The sequence below is a fragment of the Oncorhynchus mykiss genome, chromosome 12 (assembly GCF_013265735.2).
Source record: "Oncorhynchus mykiss isolate Arlee chromosome 12, USDA_OmykA_1.1, whole genome shotgun sequence".
Lineage (NCBI taxonomy): Eukaryota > Metazoa > Chordata > Actinopteri > Salmoniformes > Salmonidae > Oncorhynchus > Oncorhynchus mykiss.
This window is the reverse complement of record NC_048576.1, coordinates 57,338,746-57,357,574: the sequence shown is the minus strand read 5'-3', so window position 1 is coordinate 57,357,574 and position 18,829 is coordinate 57,338,746. Positions and strand designations below refer to the sequence as shown.

The window sequence follows — 18,829 nt, the reverse complement described above, 5'->3', positions numbered from 1 at the left end:
ACAGTGATCATCACACCCCATCATGTGTATTGGGATGTGATTTACAGCAGTGTTGCTCAATCTCCGGTCTGGCCATCTATCTACCTGATATCTATCGCTCCTTTCTCCCGTTCTCTCTACAGTGTTTATCTTCAGACTAACACATGGTAGATTGTCAGATGCTACTGATGCAACCGCCACAACAAAAATAGGACATAATTGATATCATATTATTCGAAACAACATGTTAATAATTGTGCTACATCACTCAGATCGCATCGCACCTAAATAGAAGAGATAACAGATAAAGGAGGCCCAAGCTATTAGGATTTGTCTTTATTCACCGTTATACGTGGGTACAGCTTTCCAAATGCAACTACAGTACAGACCAGTGTTTTAGACCATATCTTAACAACAGTGAGTGGCCAGTAACAGTCAGAGGATGGTGAAATCATAGAAAAAGAATGAATTGAATTTCTATGGGTGTAATAGTCAGAGGCCCATGTGCTGGCCCATTGGTTCTTTGGTGTTCTGTGTGTATCACCAGCCTGGTCCAGATCAGTTTGTGCAGTCTTTCCAACTCCTATGGTCATTGTCAACAAAATGATCGGGGACTAGGCTACAGTATCACTGGTATCCTGGCTCTTCTTGGCTGTGTTAACGTCTGTAAGCAGAGAGGGAGAGAGAGAGAGAGAGCGAGCGAGAGAGAGAGAGAGAGAGAGAGAGCAAGAGAGAGAGAGAGAGAGAGAGAGAGAGAGAGAGAGAGAGAGAGAGAGGGAGAAAGAGAGAGTGAGAGAGAGAGAGAGAGAGAGAGGCAGCAAGCACAGAATGATGATGCAACAGCAGGACTGCAGTCACTGCTTGCAGATCTAATCATTTTCAGTTCCTAGCAAGCGCATAGTAGGAATGAGGAGAGTGTGTGTGTATGTGTGTGTGTGTGTGTGTAACTGTTTTTTGTTATGGCTTGACTCAAATGCAGATAGTAATTACTGCAGTGTGGGATAGAGCAGGCAAGTGGTGTTAGTGTGAGCACACGTGAAACGTATAACGTTATAGATGCATTTCCAGAGCCTACTGTAACTATACAATAGGTGTGGAATTATCACAGTTTGGCCTACCTTCTCTCTTTCTGTCTAACCATTTCATCTGTGTCTACTATGTGTGTGTGCGTGTGAGTGTGTGTTTATGTTTATGTTTGGAGTTTCACTCTTCTTCTTCCTCCTCTTCATGATGCTCATCATGATGGTGCCCATTGCCACTTCCCTTCCTCGTTGTCATGTCGTAGGGCTTGGTCTTGCTGCTGCCCATGGCGACAGGGATGGAGATCTCTGCAGCCTTGATGGCCTGCCTGTTCAGAGGAGTCTCCACGGTCAGCACTCCCTCGGGAGATAAGGTGGACGTCACCTTCTCAGCGTCAGCCATAGGGGGCAGTCTGGACCACGGAGGAAAGGAAACATCACAGTCAGGCTACTGTACAGTACAAAAATACTTCACTGAGGCAGACAGTGCTTTTATCTCGCAATATGCAGTATCTTTAATGTCATTTGACATCAACTTTATTCTGAATCACTGGTGAATGAGTTCAGCTTCAGCACTAGGGGGCAGTCTGGAGCAGGGAGGAGAGATAACAGCACAGTCAGGTTGCTGTACAAGACCAGATACGCTGGAAAGCTGTTATCGGTGGCTTATGCTCCAGGGGGAGTATGAGCCTAAGCAAGTAAGGAAGGCTTCTATTTGGATGCTGCCTATTAAATACTTTACTGAGACATCTTAATTTTCTTGAAACGTAATTCGATAGAACCTTCATTTATTATAGGCTTTCTGAGTGTACATCAGTGGGGCAGTGTTGATTGTCAGAGTCATGGTATATGTAGTTGCCCATGGATGGCGATACAGAGACCCATGGAGCTCAGCCCAGAGGGAGGACGGCTGGCTGTACTATACAAACACAGTCCGTCGCCGCCGGTGTTGCTTTGCTCAGCCTTCCGCTACACTCAACCCTCCGCAGGCTTGACCAATCAACCAAAAGAGGCTCACAGGACCAGACCCATGATAACAGTATCACTGGAGTCTGGGCTAATCCTGGAGCATGCAGCATATGACGGAAAGCTGACAAAAGCTGCCATGAAGTAGCATAACCAACCAATTTCAGTAGCAGAAGATTTAGGAATAGCTTTGAAATAGCTTTAATCAACCCTCCTGTGAAAATAGACTTTTGTTGTTGATGTGATCAACATTGAAACAAATGGGAGAGACATTATTTTGGCCAGTCATTGACAGAGACACCACACACATTTTTATGATGCCTTTTTCAGCACGGTGACAAAATGGCTACGACGGGTTGCGCAACAATGGGTTATTCATCTGTTGCACAGGTTCGTTGATAGGAGTGTCGCTGTGAGTTGTATCATCGTTATTAATATTGGCAATGACGTTGTGTTACTTACGTGTATTTCCTAGTGAAGCATCTGGACACAAATCCATGCTCGTCCTTCCTCTCCTCATGCTTGCCTGTGGACACAGAACACACACGGGTCAGTCTTAGCCCTGTCTCACACTGGAGACTGCAGTCACTTCATGTGCCATGACCACTGTGTATAAATGTTATTTTGTGCAAAAACACAAGCTTCCTTGAGCGTTTTGTTTAGGAAAACCTTATTTTCTGTTGGACAAGGGGCTGAGAATAGATGTCATGTTCCTGTCCTCCTGCCTGGTGTCTGTACTGTACATGCATGTCCCCTTCGACACGTTCCCTAGCATGTTACCTGTGTGATGTACACTCAGTAGCCAATTTATTAGGTACCACCATCTAGTACCAGGTCAGACACCCCTTTGCATCCAGAGCACCCTGAATTCTTCAATGCGTGGATTCTACAAGAAGCGTTCCTCAGGGATGTTGGTCAATGCTGACACGATGGAATCACACAGTTGCTACAGATTGGACGGCGGTACATTCATGCTGCAAAATGCCCATTCCATCTCATTCCAATTATGCTCTATTGGGTTTGGTCAGCAATAATGTTCAGATACGCTGTTTTTCATTTGTTGCTCAGTTGGTATCAAGGGACGTATCGTGTGCCAGGAAAACATTCCCCACACCAGTACACAACCACAACAAGCCTGTACCGTTAACACCAGGCAGGATGGGTCCATGGACTTATGCTGCATAAGCCAAATCCTGACTCTGCCGTCCTGACTCTGCCGTCCTGCCGTCCTGACTCTGCCGTCCTGACTGCCGTCCGGACTCTGCCATCCTGACTCTGCATGACGCAACAGGATCCGGGATCCTTTGGACCAGGCAATGTTTTTCCACTCCTCAATTGTCCAGTATTGGTGATCGCGTGCCCACTGGAGCAGCTTCTTCTTGTTTTTAGCTGATAGGAGTGGAACCCGGTGTGGTCGTCTGCTGCAATTGCCCATCCGTGACAAGGATTGAGTTGTGCGTTCCTTGATGCCATTCTGCATACCACTGTTGTATTGAGCTTCTTAACTTGCACAATTCTTGCCATTCTCCTTTGAACTCTCTCATCAATGAGCTGTTTTTGCCCACAGGGCTGCCGCTGACAGTATGTTTTTTATTTTTTATTCTCGGGTAAACCCTAGACAGTGACGTACGTGAAAAGCCCAGGAGGGCAACCGTTTTCCAGCGTGCCTGGCACAGATGATCATACCAAATTGAAAATCGCTTAGGTCACTCATTTTGCCCATTCTAACGTTCCGTGAACAGTAGCTGAATGCCTCAATGCCTGTCTGCCTGCTTTATATAACAAGCCACAGCCACGTGACTCATTGTCAGTAGGAGCGATCTAATTTCTTGAACGGGTGGTGTACCTAATAAACTGTCCACCGAGTGTGTGCGCCAACTGGTTTATATCTCTATGTCTCTCACCAGGTCCCTATAAATACACATGCCAGGCTTGAAATACTGATAGCATATCTTTTTGTTATGATTATGTTATGACAACAGCTGATCTGATAATAGGAGTTTGCCACAGGGACCAGTCCCCTTTCCTGCAGGACTACAACGCTGTGAAAGGGCCTTTAACCAGGCATTTATCAAACACGGATAAACAGCCACACCTTATACAGCCACACCAGTTACTCAGCTTTGATAGGAACATGGGAAGCGTGCAAGTGTTATAAGCAACTATACAAGGATGCAGTGTTCATTCCCACTGTCAGAGCTTTGTTGATCATAACCGTCTGCTGCTAGAGGAGGAGAGAACAAGAATACGCTCTGGAACTGGACCAGCAGCCCATTTAAAGTAGCAGATCAGAGACACAGCGAGAGTGAGTCATGGATAAATGTCCTCCTCTCTCTCTCTCTCTCTCTTTCTCTCTTTCTCTCTCTCTCTCTCTCTCTGAGTGGATATGGTACCAGAGAGGGTCTGGGTTCTCTCATGGATTTGATGATATCATTAACTATTCTCCTTGAAAGTACTTTCTGTTCCAGACTAACCAACAAGTAACTAAGGGAAGATATTCAATGTCAATATGTAAAAGTGTTATTTTAAGTCCAATCTACAGTTTGTACACCCTAACCCTAACAAGTATGTTATACTTCAACATAAAATACAGGGTCCTTATTACATTTGAGTCATTTAGCAGACACTCCAGAGCGACTTATGGGAGCAATTAGGGTTAAGTACCTTGCTCAAGGGCACAGATTCTTTACCTAGTCGGCTCAGAGATTCAAACCAGCAACCTTTCAATTACTGGCCCAACGCTCTTAACCACTAGGCAACTTATTGTAAGTCTAATTTACAATTTGGACATACTGCCCAAGTCCCCACTCTAAAACAATGTTATTGTTGTAATAGTCTTCTCAAAACTAGCATATGTAACACAATAAAATGGGTTTGGACCGAACGTTAAACCCACTTGTTGTTGTAATGGTCTACTTCCACTAGTGTACAATACAATGCATATCTCTGTTGTTGTAATGTGAATAATGTCTCAGGAATCTATGGGCTCTGTTCCAGCAGCCCCCAACCCCTCTCTCCCTCTGTCCATCTCCACCTCCTTCCTGCCCTCTGGTCTACAGAGACCATGGCTGTGTAATATATTGTGATGTTATGTGATGTGACTTTGGGCTAAGCCCTTCACATAAAACAATCAACACAGGTTACTACAACAAGTGTTACTCTCACTGTCCTCCATGTCACAGCAACAACTCACTTACTAAGACAAGTGAAACACTGTAGTGTGCTTAGTAGTATTTAGTAAGTGAGACATCTCATGTGCCTCATTCATCGTTAAATGAATGTGTAACACATACCCACTAAAACTCATTAGGTCCAGGTCTCACTTGAAAAATAGATATTTATTGAGACTAACCTGGTTAAATAAAGCAAACATTAAAACATAAAACATTATGATGCTAAGAGATGCAAAACAGAAACCAGCTCCGCTAGACAAAGATGCTGTATTCATTCTAATAAAATAACATGTTTTGATGCACATAAACAAATTATGCATATTATGAAGTCAATTTAATGTACTGCGGTAGCCACAAAGTTATACTGATTTTATCTACTGAGACAGACACATAGACACAGGGAGGAGAAAGAGGCAGACAGAGCCGGTGAGACAGACACATAGACACAGGGAGGAGAAAGAGGCAGACAGAGCCGGTGAGACAGACACATAGACACAGGGAGGAGAAAGAGGCAGACAGAGCCGGTGAGACAGACACATAGACACAGGGAGGAGAAAGAGGCAGACAGAGCCGGTGAGACAGACACATAGACACAGGGAGGAGAAAGAGGCAGACAGAGCCGGTGAGACAGACACATAGACACAGGGAGGAGAAAGAGACGGACACACAGAAAGAAAGAGACAGACAGAGCCGGTGAGACAGAAGCAGCCTAATTCTGATCGTTTGACCAAATCACATCAGATATTTTCTCATCAGTTCTTCTTCAGCGATGATCGTATTGGTCAGACCAATTAGTGAGAAAGAAATGTGAATTGTGCTGCCTGTGTAAACACAGCTGTAGAGAGAGGAAGATACAGACAGAGACAGAGCCAAAGCTAGATAGAGCTAGATAGAGCTAGATAGAGCTAGATAGAGATGAGTTTATTACCAGTGATCTCTACCACGCCATCCTTGGTCTTGACCACCAACTCTTCAGGGGAGAAGTGGTTGACGTCCAGAGTGACCTTCCAGGCCTCCTGGGTCTGCTTGATCTCAGACATGCCAGTGCTGAGCTGGCGGGAAAGGGCGCGGGAGTACGATGCTGCCCCAGCCTGGGCCATCATAGGGGCCTGGACCATCATTGGGGCTTGGGGCATCATTGGGACTAAGGGCATCATTGCACTCTGCTGGTGGGGCATCATAGAGGGCATGAAGCCGGCAGAGGACAGGTCGTGGCCGAGGGCGGGGCGCATGTATCCGGGCCAGTGGGTGCTGGAGAAGGAGGGCAACCCCTCTGCGTGGGCAGGCATACCGAAGGACTGGTCGAAGAGTCGATTGCCCTGGTACCAGTCCCTGTAGGGGTCCCAGCTAGGGGTGCGGAGCAGGCTGAAGGGGATGCGTCTCTCTGTCATGTTTGCTGGAAGAAGAGGAGTAGTACTGTTGCAGTAGTAGAGCTGTGAAGCTGGCTGGCTGTAGATGCCTTTGGTTGGTGTCTCTCTCAAACTTCCACCAAAATTAACGTCTGCTTCTCGGCAGAGGGCTTTTATACACACAGCCACCGCCCACTTCTAGTCAACACTGTCACTGACCCTCCCTTCTCACCCCATCTGCCTCCCCCCTCCCCGGACAGATATTTATAGAATGAACTAGGTCTATTCGTGTCAGACATAGCACTAGAATGGAATCCAAGTCCAAGACAGTGACGTAGAGCAGTTTCGCTGGGATTTTACAGCTAATCTCATGCTATTTTACATACTTGCCATGAGGCTTAGAGAGAAAATGTTACTGTTTTAGAGGTCACTTCCTGCTATTCTACACATTTTGCCATGAGGCTGAGAGAATATTTAGCAGTTTTAAAGCTAATTTCCTCTTATTCCCCCTAAAATTGTCATGGCATATGACGTGTTCATATGCTATCTGCGACTCCCAAAGCCTGGAGACAATGACGGGGTGTGCCATGCCAGTGCAAATGCCCTCCCCTTTACCCCACTACCCCTCTAACAACTGCCAAGCACTCCGTTTTGCCCTCTCCTCCGCCCTTCCTCCCAATTGTAATCCCCCTCTGAGCCCATCCTAGCCATGACACAGGGCTAGAGGAATCTGAGAGTTTGTTGTAAAGCAGACAGCCCTGCTCAGCAGAACTAGAGCCCCCCCTGCATGGAGGGGAGACATACGTATGCTGTTTCTAACACACAGGCTGGTAGAGGACAGGACATTATGTGACAAGCCAACCAGCCACATACAGTGCCTTGCGAAAGTATTCGGCCCCCTTGAACTTTGCGACCTTTTGCCACATTTCAGGCTTCAAACATAAAGATATAAAACTGTATTTTTTTGTGAAGAATCAACAACAAGTGGGACACAATCATGAAGTGGAACGACATTTATTGGATATTTCAAACTTTTTGAACAAATCAAAAACAGAAAAATTGGGCGTGCAAAATTATTCAGCCCCCTTAAGTTAATACTTTGTAGCGCCACCTTTTGCTGCGATTACAGCTGTAAGTCGCTTGGGGTATGTCTCTATCAGTTTTGCACATCGAGAGACTGACATTTTTTCCCATTCCTCCTTGCAAAACAGCTCGAGCTCAGTGAGGTTGGATGGAGAGCATTTGTGAACAGCAGTTTTCAGTTCTTTCCACAGATTCTCGATTGGATTCAGGTCTGGACTTTGACTTGGCCATTCTAACACCTGGATATGTTTATTTTTGAACCATTCCATTGTAGATTTTGCTTTATGTTTTGGATCATTGTCTTGTTGGAAGACAAATCTCCGTCCCAGTCTCAGGTCTTTTGCAGACTCCATCAGGTTTTCTTCCAGAATGGTCCTGTATTTGGCTCCATCCATCTTCCCATCAATTTTAACCATCTTCCCTGTCCCTGCTGAAGAAAGGCAGGCCCAAACCATGATGCTGCCACCACCATGTTTGACAGTGGGGATGGTGTGTTCAGCTGTGTTGCTTTTACGCCAAACATAACGTTTTTCATTGTTGCCAAAAAGTTCAATTTTGGTTTCATCTGACCAGAGCACCTTCTTCCACATGTTTGGTGTGTCTCCCAGGTGGCTTGTGGCAAACTTTAAACGACACTTTTTATGGATATCCAGATTTGTGCAATATACGACTGATTGTTGTCCTATGGACAGAGTCTCCCACCTCAGCTGTAGATCTCTGCAGTTCATCCAGAGTGATCATGGGCCTCTTGGCTGCATCTCTGATCAGTCTTCTCCTTGTATGAGCTGAAAGTTTAGAGGGACGGCCAGGTCTTGGTAGATTTGCAGTGGTCTGATACTCCTTCCATTTCAATATTATCGCTTGCACAGTGCTCCTTGGGATGTTTAAAGCTTGGGAAATATTTTTGTATCCAAATCCGGCTTTAAACTTCTTCACAACAGTATCTCAGACCTGCCTGGTGTGTTCCTTGTTCTTCATGATGCTCTCTGCGCTTTTAATGGACCTCTGAGACTATCACAGTGCAGGTGCATTTATACGGAGACTTGATTACACACAGGTGGATTGTATTTATCATCATTAGTCATTTATGTCAACATTGGATCATTCAGAGATCCTCACTGAACTTCTGGAGAGAGTTTGCTGCACTGAAAGTAAAGGGGCTGAATAATTTTGCACGCCCAATTTTTCAGTTTTTGATTTGTTAAAAAAGTTTGAAATATCCAATAAATGTCGTTGCACTTCATGATTGTGTCCTACTTGTTGTTGATTCTTCACAAAAAAATACAGTTTTATATCTTTATGTTTGAAGCCTGAAATGTGGCAAAAGGTCGCAAAGTTCAAGGGGCCCGAATACTTTCGCAAGGCACTGTACGTGCTATTAGAATGCACACTGTAATCCTAGAAGCTCGGACAAGCGAAACACAACACAGACACCACTGACAACACACACCCACACTCAAGCATGCTTGCATAAAGTACACACCCACAAACCCACAAAAACACACAGAGAATGCACACAAACATGGAGGTATTTGGTGTGATATGAGTTACTCCTGATATGCATGGAACCAGAACTTAGTTAGATAGGGGTTGATACTGATGTAGACAGTATATCTCCTTCCTATTTCTGATAGTAAAGTCACCAACAGAATGGCATCCCACTAATATCATGGACACCCTGTTTCATTTCAGATCTGTTCCACTGCTGGCTCTATGCCCTGTGGTATTTTGTCTCCGATGCATTTTATTTTATTTTTTTACCAATCTTGAACAAGGACTTGGTTTTGGCATGCACGTCAGCCTACATTATATTGATTTCAGAAAATGTGGATAAATGTTAGGACTAATGTCCATTTAGTCCATGGTATCAATACTGTTCCTGTATAGGTTACATCAGAGATGCAGCGCCACATTTCGTGTCCCAGTGTGTAATAGAGTTCACAGTAAAAATGACAGAGTAAATCTAAGTCTGACTGAGGAAAATAGAATTATGCCACAGATAACATTTTAGTCCCCGTCTAAAAAGAGTCAAATGTACTCTGGCAATGGAGTCATTTTTTTCTGAGTTGTATTCTCTCAATTTAGTCTTGATATTTAACTCTGCATCATGGCGTTTCACTCTGTACAGTATTAATTGAAAATAACTTTTTATTTTTAAACTCCCTGTAGTGTTGATCAGTGTTCTAGAGTTAGTTGTTTACTCTCACTGTAAAATCGCAAGAGCTAATTCAACTCCTATGGAGTCAAATGCAGTTAATATGGTCCCATTTGAGGTATAATGGTGTTTAAGTTTCATTTGCATATTTCTTAATGTGTCACATTATGGTGGCTTGCAATGTGACATCCAATGTCTATTGGAATCCAATTAGAGGGAGGTTGTCCATTTTACATCAACCACAACTTACATTCAGACTGCATGTCAGAGCAGAGAGGACAATACTGTTACTTGAGACTACCTACACTCTTTGAAAAAAAAGTGCTATCTAGACCCTAAAACGGTTCTTCGGCTGTCCCCATGGGAGAAACCTTTAAAGCGGTGGATCTTTAGACTATTTTTGTTTCCAGGTAGAACCCTTTGGGGTTCCATGTAAAACCCTTTCCACTGAGGGTTCTACATGGAACCCCAAAGAGTTCTACCTGGAACGAAAAAGGTTCTACAGCTGAAGAACCCTTTTGGAACCCTTTTTCTAAGAGTGTATGTCATGTAAACTGGAACAACCATCACAGTAACTGTTGCAATAAATCCAACCACTTAAAGACTGGTTTAGTTTAGACACATTTGTTACAAACAATTCTAAAAATCCACCTACGACAGAGCAATGATGGGAATTCTTTGACAATGAGGCCCGTCTCAAATATGTGGATACGCCATAGATTTAACTCCCTGTCTCTGGTTACTCTTATTGGAGTTAAAAGGACTCAATCCCAGTCCCAATCAACTCCAGTTATCAACACTAACTCCGGGGAGCGTAACCACTCTGTTGAGTTAAAATAACTCCTGTATAGTCAATTTAACGCTTCAATGTTGAACTCTTAATTGTCGCCTTGATTTACTTGTGTAAAGTTGGAGCTGCTGCTTGGGTGGACCTCAGACTTGTGTGAGCCTGGCAGTCTTCACATCACTATGGGTCTACACGTTACCGAACTATTTCCATGAACTGGATGGGTCGTTGGCACACTGTACCGCACAGCCAGGTGTTCGTCTTTGCTGAATCAGCACTACACCACTAACTTGACAGTTCACCCATCTTATTTGAGGGTTTTATTGGAGGGGTAATATTGCCTTGTGTCTCTTCCAAAGAGCAGCACTGGATGGGAGTCAATATTCCGTCACATTAACTCTAGTCTAGACTGAGTTGAATGCACAGTCCAAATATCTGAGATTCTCAATGTGTATTTGGTTTGGCACAATGAAACCAATGGAATAGTTCCAAAAGTGCAAACTTAATTTGCCAGGCAAGATAAATCAAGAGCACAGGTTGAACTCGGACTCAAGAGTGCAGTGCATGGTTGAACATCCATGAGCTGGATTTTTTGTTGTTGTTATATAGGTCAAAAGTACAGCCTAGGGTTAGGGTTGTGGTTCAGATTCAGGTTAATGCATTTTCATTCATTCATTCATCAGACTGTGCCTCAGACTCAGACAGATATAACAATAACGTTGTAATTTCCCGGGAGCGACGCTGCCTGTATTCATCATATATTCACAGGTTACATGACATAGGTTGAATTTATGGACTTGGGTGGAAAGACAAACAGGGAGCTGGAAAAGTACACCAGGTTACAGAATATTCCAGTCCTTTTCTCTCAGGCCAGAGTTTCCAGTATCACTATGAAATAAAGTAAATATTTACAGTAGCAACCTCTGTTGGTGGTACCTACAAAGAGCACATGCACGTATTACAGTATGAACATCGTGTAGACCTCAGTGCCAACATTTTTTTTCCCATGTCAAAAAGAGTAACTTTTGAAAGACAACACAAGTAGCTCATTTTTCATTGGTTTATATTTATTGTCCTGTATAATAACTTTTACACTACAACTAAATGACTTGTATACAATCCAAAGGTTTAGCGCTGTACTCTTAATATCGGAACAGGTTTTGTTTAATATCATACTAGGTTACAGTAACTCTGGTTACATTTTGAATGTAACACTGCATGAGTGACAGGAGGCATGACGAATGGGAAGGAAGACTGAAGGGGTTCCCTGATTGCATCATCACCAGCAGCTGTCCTATCAGCACAGAGTAATAAACTGAGGCAGGGAACATGATGGGCTTCTTGTGGGACTACCTGTGTCTGGGTTCAAGCGTTTTGAAAGCAGGGGCATTTGCTGTGTACGTAGTTTAGCTGACCACCGGCTTGCAAAATGAGTTGACCCTCTGTCTGAGACCTCATGCCAGGTCAGAGCAAGTTACTAGGACACCTCTGGTAGAAGCAGGGTGCAGAGGATAGGGCCAGCCTGTTACAGCAGGGGCAATGTGATTGGTTAGACCAACAACAAACTAGCCCAATCAACCCATCTATGTCTGGAGGGAGATAATCCAGGCCTGATCAACGTTTTGGACAGAAGGAGTTGGTAGAAGTGGACCTTTGGAGCCCTGCAGAGTAACAGCCCCTCTACGTAACTTTAACTATGTATCCCCTGCACCAGGAAACAGACAGGCAGAAGAACAAAAGATTGCATCAACACAAACGTTTAATACATGGTCTCGGTGGACTGTTCCAGTACTGTAATGAACCCTGTGTAAGAGCGTTATAAAATACATCAGGTAAGGGAACACCGCCGTAGAAACAAGCTACCGCCAACTCAGCTCACTCCCCTATTCTTAAAGGAAGCAGAAGCCTTCATCACAAATAAAAAGTATTTAGGTTAAAACATCAATGGACATACTGTATATTCAGAGATGAGAATACATACATTTGCAGCAATTCGATTCTTCAAATTGCTTTAAAAACATTTGATGAGACAAAACAAATAAATTCTCAAATAAATAAACAATAAATAACTTAATAGATAATTGGAATAAATAATTTAATAAATAGCTGTGGGTAAAATATAGAACCACAAGAATACATGGATGCTTTTGCAGAAGGTTTCTGAAGTATCTTAACAGAGCGACTTCACCTCATTGGTCATTGCAGAAGAGGTACAGTAGTATTTACATTAAAGGTGCAGTATGCAGAAATTCTAATAGTTTGCCTAATTTCAGTTTACGTGACAAAACACGCAATGCATAGTGTAGAGAATCATTGTACCAGCTAAACCGCTGTGAAATATATTGTCAATAACCCAAAACATTGTATTTTCAGCCGTTTGAAGCTGGTGTACAAAACCGAAAGTAAAAGATGCAAAAACGAAACCTAAGAACAGGAATAATAGAAATAGCGCACATAGAACAGATCTACTGCTTCTTAGACAAGCTTTCAATGCGAATGACAGATCTATAACTCACATTTCTATGTGTATTTGGTCAGGCCGCCCCAAAATGTACATATTGCAGCTTTAATAGGTTGAACACAATAAATAGTGGAATAGTGAAGAGAGGAAAAGTACATAATAATACATTGGTTTTTATATCCCTTCTTGCCTCTGTGTGTAATTACAGGTCTGGTACGCCACGTACAATACAGATCAGAATGGGCGGAGAGAGGACAGATGCACCCTGGGAGCTGTAGTACTTTAGTGACAGATGCACCCTGGGACCTGTAGTGCTGTAGTGTCCGTGACAGATGCACCCTGGGACCTATAGTGGCAGCCAGCAGGGCTCTCTGGTACAAGTAGCACCCTTCCTCCTTCCTGGTGCATCATCATACTAAGTCACCATCAAATAACAAGCCTCTTCAAAATCACATGGAATATACAGTGCATAGTTTACAAGCCAGAACTTACAGTTTAGAATCATTTATATATCCTGACATATATGCTACAACCTTTAAAAAAAAAAACATACACCAGTTAGTTCCCTTCTGTGTGCTAAGTTGTCAGCCGATTTTTGTTTTGTTCTTTATCGCTTCTCTTGATCTCTCAAGTTCCTAAAATAGAGCATTAGTGTCTTTGGGGAAATTATGTAATGACATTGGAGAAAAAAATGGCCCAGTACTGTTTGATTTAATTTGACTTATTTTCCATGTGTGTCTCTTATTTTCCTCTTCTTCCACAAACTCATGAAGTGTCCCAATGTCAGAATATATCAAATAAAATAACAACTTATTTTCTGGTTACTTTTGCTCCGTGGAAGATTATGGAGAAAGTGCTTACAGACTTGTTCTTTAGGCTTTATCATTTATTTTCTAAAACCATGATCCGGGGAATGTTATTTTAAATAATTACCAGTGTGTTGCATCCATTTTAATATTATAGCACATTCATTTGATATATCGATTTTTTTCCTTGTGGAAAAAAAAAGGATATTTCAAATGAATGTGCTATAATATTAAAAACCTCCCTCTTCCTTCCATTGATCCAGGCTCAGGTTAAGAGAAAGGGGTAGCAATAAAGCGACCGGAGTATGGGAGAGGGGTGTGTCGAAAGGAAAGTAGTGGGCGTGTGGAAAGGAGTGGGTGTGTCGGAATCGCTCTGCTGTAGGTTAGAAGGTTTTGACTGAGCAGTTTTTGTTGTTGTTTCCGTTTCGTACCACGCTACTGCCGTACACTGACCTACCATACCGCGAGAGTTTGGACTTCTGCTTGAGTCGGAGTTGTATTTCAGTGTTAGTTTTACACAAATAATTGTACACTTTCAGTTAGAAAACTGACGACTGTTTATTTTAGATTAAAGGTATTGATGATGGGTGTATTGTTGCTTCATGCGTTGTACACGTGTGCTTACTGTGACTGTCACCCTGATAGTGCCTACTAGGTAGTGGAGTCGCGGTGTTCTTGACGTTCATGCCCTTCCCATTGAGTAGTAGACTGCATCAAGGTGACATCTAGATGGTTATCAATATGAGCTATTTCTTGTCAAGGCTGCACCGGTGTGAAAAAATGTCCACGTAAGATACCGTCAGCGACACGACCGTGATACCCAGTAGGAAGCACTTTAAGTCAGCAGGCATGTTGATACAACACCGGTGCACTGGTTGACTCATCGTGCAGCCCAATCAGCCACGCAAAATGGTCTTGAGTGGCAACAAATCTGCCCAATTAGATTATTCGCTTTCTAAACACCCAATGCCCATACTCCGGTCACCATAATGGGCAGCAGCTACCCATACTTGCGGGTTAACGCGGGTTAACATGAAGCATACAGAGATGGAGACTGAGGGTAAAAATGGACCAGAGGTCTGGCCCTGTGTTTGAACCATTCAGGGACATACGAATACATTACATGATTTAATCTTGTCTTTCTCTCTCTGTCTCTCTGTTTCCCTCTCTATCTACCCCCTCGCTCGCTCTCTTTCTCCCTCGCCCTTTCTTTCTCTGTCTCTCTCTCCTCAGAAGCCGGGGCTCTCGTAACTGCTGCGACTGTAGTAGCTGTGGTTGCGGCTGCGGGAGCGGCTGTGGCTCCTGGTGCGGCTGTGACTGCGGCTATAGCTGCTGTAGCTGTCATGGCTGCGACTCCTCTCCGAGTGGGAGGGGCTAGACATGGAGCTGGAGGAGGAGGGGCTTGGACGGTAGTACGGGATAGGCCGCTTCCGAGCGCTGAGGAGAGGAGACGATAGAAGGGATAGAAGGTTATACAGTGTATAAAAGGCTTGTGACCAGTTAGTGTGAGGAGGACCACCACTCTGACAGCTGATCTGAGAGCTGCTCTTTTGGCATGCCTCTGCATTGTACAGTACACTACAATGGGAATACTGTAGGTTTCCAATATTATCATATGCTTTTCTGATTCCCAAAATATTTTGTACTTCAACTATACTTTGTCAAATGTTATAATCGTATAAAAAGATCAGGAGAGGGTCATGTTTGGAACATAATAGAGGTCAACCAAAAGGGTCTGGGTCAGCTGTCTTCAAGGGGCAGGCCAGAAATGTGGCATAGTAGTTATTAGGTGCTGCAGTCAAATTGAGAAGTGCTGAAAGAGAGCGGCTCCATGTGTTAGTTAGTAGGAGTCCGCAAGCGCACACACGCACACACACACGCACACACACACACACACACACACACACACACACACACACACACACACACACACACACACGCACACACACACACACACACACACACACACACACACACACACACACACACACACACACACACACACACTTCAAAAGGGTTAGGAGCATTGAGATTGCCTTGTTAGTGAGCACCCTCAAGGTGCAACTTAAGTGCCCACAGAGGTTGCTGCCGGTAAATTGAAAGCTGTTAGCCGCAAAAAGACAGAAAATCATCTGAAGGTTAGCCATCACCCAGGAATCAGGAGAGTTCATCTAGAGGCAGGACGTCAGCGTTATCAAGGTGCTCTCACTACCTACGGGGATGTTTTGCAAAAAAAATGTGGTAGTTGTGGATCACAAATACAGAATCCCAAAGAATTGATATAGAACCACAATTTCTGGTTTACAGACAGACATCGTTTGACGAACCTTGATAGCGCCTTTATCAAAAACGTGTGTTACAGCATTAGTACACATCAGTGACTGTTCGTCTAGTGCAGATGAATGTGGATTTACAGAAAGAAAGATGGATAGAAAGAGGGAGATCGAGAGGAAAGGGGAGGGTGCAGCATTACTCTAGGGAAGTCTGTTTGGTTGGTTAACTGCTTCACAAGGCTTCGGCAAGGAGGACTAGGGGAGTCCTGCTGCACGGCAACTGTTACCATGGTAACCTAGCCTGCAGCTCAGCAGTATTCCGTTGTCTTGGCTTCGGGGGGGGAGTAGAGAGACGGGGGAACCTTCCTTCGTACAGGAGAAGTGAGAGAGGAGTGTCACAGAACATTTCACCTGCATTTTATGGGAAACCACTACACACACATTCTGGGAAATACAATGGAATCATATTATTGCTACAGTGTGGCATCACTCAGCGGTGGCAAATTCAATCGGTGACAAAGGTTGAACACTTCTGTTATATAAATACATTTCACCTGAAATAATATAACGTGTTCAGTTCCACTTGGATGGTACTATACAACAGGCACTCACATTTACACATACACTAAATACTATGGCATGTCAGATTAGAGAACATATAAGCACCCCACATTTACAGTAATCATGCTGAGGATTCACAATAAAACTGTTGAGAAAGAAAACCCGAGAGGGAGAAACCTCGACAAACTCTCCCATAGATGTCAGTGTTACACTTGGATTCTGCTCTCACTGAGGGAGCATGGTTAGATAGAGTCTCTGTTACCTGGTGATCCTGCGAGCCTCCATGAAGCTGGGAGAGTCTCGTCTCCTCTTCCTGATGGGAGAATAGCTTCTGGAGCGACGGCGAGCACGGTCAGCATCAGAGTGGTGAGGGCTGTCTCTCTCCCTAGTGGAGCAAGGAAAATAAACGCATCAAATTGTCATGTATTGGAAAGAAAAAAATGAACATATGAGAAAAGTAATGTTTGTGTCTAAATAAATCACTGGATAGCAAGAACAGTTGCAAAAGTTTCTAGTTAATCCAAAACGAGTGTTATCTGGCCTTCCGGGTCAGGTAAGCAGGAAAGCCAGTAGCCCCTCTTGGTGGTAGGTTAACCATCATTCATAGACCAATAAGTAACCCTTCCGTAAGCGGTCACCTGGAGTTGTTCTGTCTGGCATGGGGGTGGGGGGACTTGGCCTTGCTGGGGCCTCTCTCTCTGGAGCCGGAGCGTGATGAAGAGCGTCCGGAGCTCCAAGAGCTGCTACGCTGTCGGACCCCCATGCCACCGCGCCCCCGAGACTCACTCTTCTTCCTGCCTGACCCAGATGTGTGGCGGTGCCGCCCCGGGGAGCCAGACTGGCTCTGGTGATGGGCCTGTCCCCGAACCCCATGGTGGTGCCGCTTGGACGAGTGGCCCCCTTTAGTCCTTGAGGTAGATGGGTAAATGAGTATCAATTGATTATTGGTAACAGAGGAATGATAGGGGTCAGGATTGTTGGATACCTTTAGTAGATAATGTATGATGTGAAATGGGAGAGAGTGTGGCAAATAAATGCGTCACTCATTTTTTGTGACGTGCCACATCAGAAGATCACCAAACAGGTTGATCAGTTCTCAAAGCGATCAGCCTGTTTTCATTCTAATTAGCATATCTTAGGATAGCACAAGTCAGGAGAATGAGAGTAGAGAGGGAAGTGCATAGGACTGTGCCCTGGACAGCAGACCAAGCACCAAATACAGTGGACATAAAAGAAGGGGCGAAGACCTTGTCCCGGAACTTGTCCCAGACCAATCTGGCCTTAATGTACTCTTATAATCTTCACCTGGATTAGAGGACTGGCCACCCCTCAGATTCTGGTTCCTCTCTAGGTTTCTTCATAGGTTTCTGCCTTTCTAGGGAGTTTTTCCTAGCCACCGTGCTTCTACATATGCATTGCTTGCTTTCTGGGGTTTTAGGCTGGGTTTCTGTATAAGCACTGTGACAACTGCTGATGTAAAAAGGGCTTTATAAATATATTTTATTTAATTGATTGAAGGACAGAACAGGTAAAGGTTATGTCAATATGGAAGGTCGAATCTCTCTGCTTACTTCTTCCGGTGAGAGCTTTTTCCTCTGTGAGGATGCAGGTTACGTTGAGAGTGTGCGGAGTCACTGCTGTGAGCTGGCGAATGGGAGCTCTTCCCATGAGCTCTGTGACCTCTGTGACCTCCCCGTCTGCCCGACGACCCTATCGACTGCCTTTCCTCTCCGTGTAGGGCCTCTCCAGCCTGTCCAGCCTGGATTGCAGAACCTCCTCCTGGGGTCCTGTAAAGGGCATTGTGGGTCTTGTGCTCTCCTCCTCTCAGCTGAGGCAGCATCATGGTCGACTGGTCTCCCGGAGTAGCAGCAGTCAGCATTCTCAGCTTCTGTAGAGAAATGATAACCAACAAAAGAAAAAAAAAAAAAAAGGGAAAAAAAATAGAAAAAGGGCCTTAGAGTTTGTCACAGTGGAGTGTTTGAGCGCTACGGTGTACTTGGCAAAAGAGGGTCAACATCTAAAAGAAAAGATCTAGGTTTTTTCTCGATATGGCTTATAGACAGTCCTCTATGGTGCAGCGCATGCAATACTTGGCATGCAAAACCATAATGAGTCGAAGAAATCATAATCCCGAAAAGAAACGGAAAAAAACTAGAAGAGAAAGGGATTTTTTTATTTGTATTATGACCCAAATTAAGTTAAAGAGCAGAGAGAAAA

The 18,829-nt window shown here is 44.1% G+C and overlaps 2 protein-coding genes across 2 annotated transcripts in view; both read right to left on the bottom strand.

Moving 5' to 3' along the window:
* Positions 1 to 300: 300 nt before the first annotated feature.
* Positions 301 to 6,633, bottom strand: hspb1 (heat shock protein, alpha-crystallin-related, 1). Its single transcript, NM_001124592.1, is given in 3 exon segments — positions 301 to 1,411; positions 2,427 to 2,490; positions 6,066 to 6,633. Coding segments are annotated over 3 exon segments (756 nt in total). The 5' UTR covers positions 6,529 to 6,633; the 3' UTR covers positions 301 to 1,182.
* A 4,923-nt stretch (positions 6,634 to 11,556) lies between these two features.
* LOC110537834 (serine/arginine repetitive matrix protein 3-like) overlaps positions 11,557 to 18,829 on the bottom strand; it is a 155,044-nt gene continuing 147,771 nt past the window's right edge. Inside the window, exons 11-14 of the mRNA XM_036937861.1 lie at positions 18,184 to 18,500; positions 17,251 to 17,520; positions 16,875 to 16,997; positions 11,557 to 15,215 (exon numbers count right to left, since the gene is read on the bottom strand). Coding sequence (XP_036793756.1) covers positions 15,008 to 15,215; positions 16,875 to 16,997; positions 17,251 to 17,520; positions 18,184 to 18,500 — 918 coding nt within the window. The 3' untranslated portion in view covers positions 11,557 to 15,007. The remainder of the gene's footprint in view (positions 15,216 to 16,874; positions 16,998 to 17,250; positions 17,521 to 18,183; positions 18,501 to 18,829) is intronic.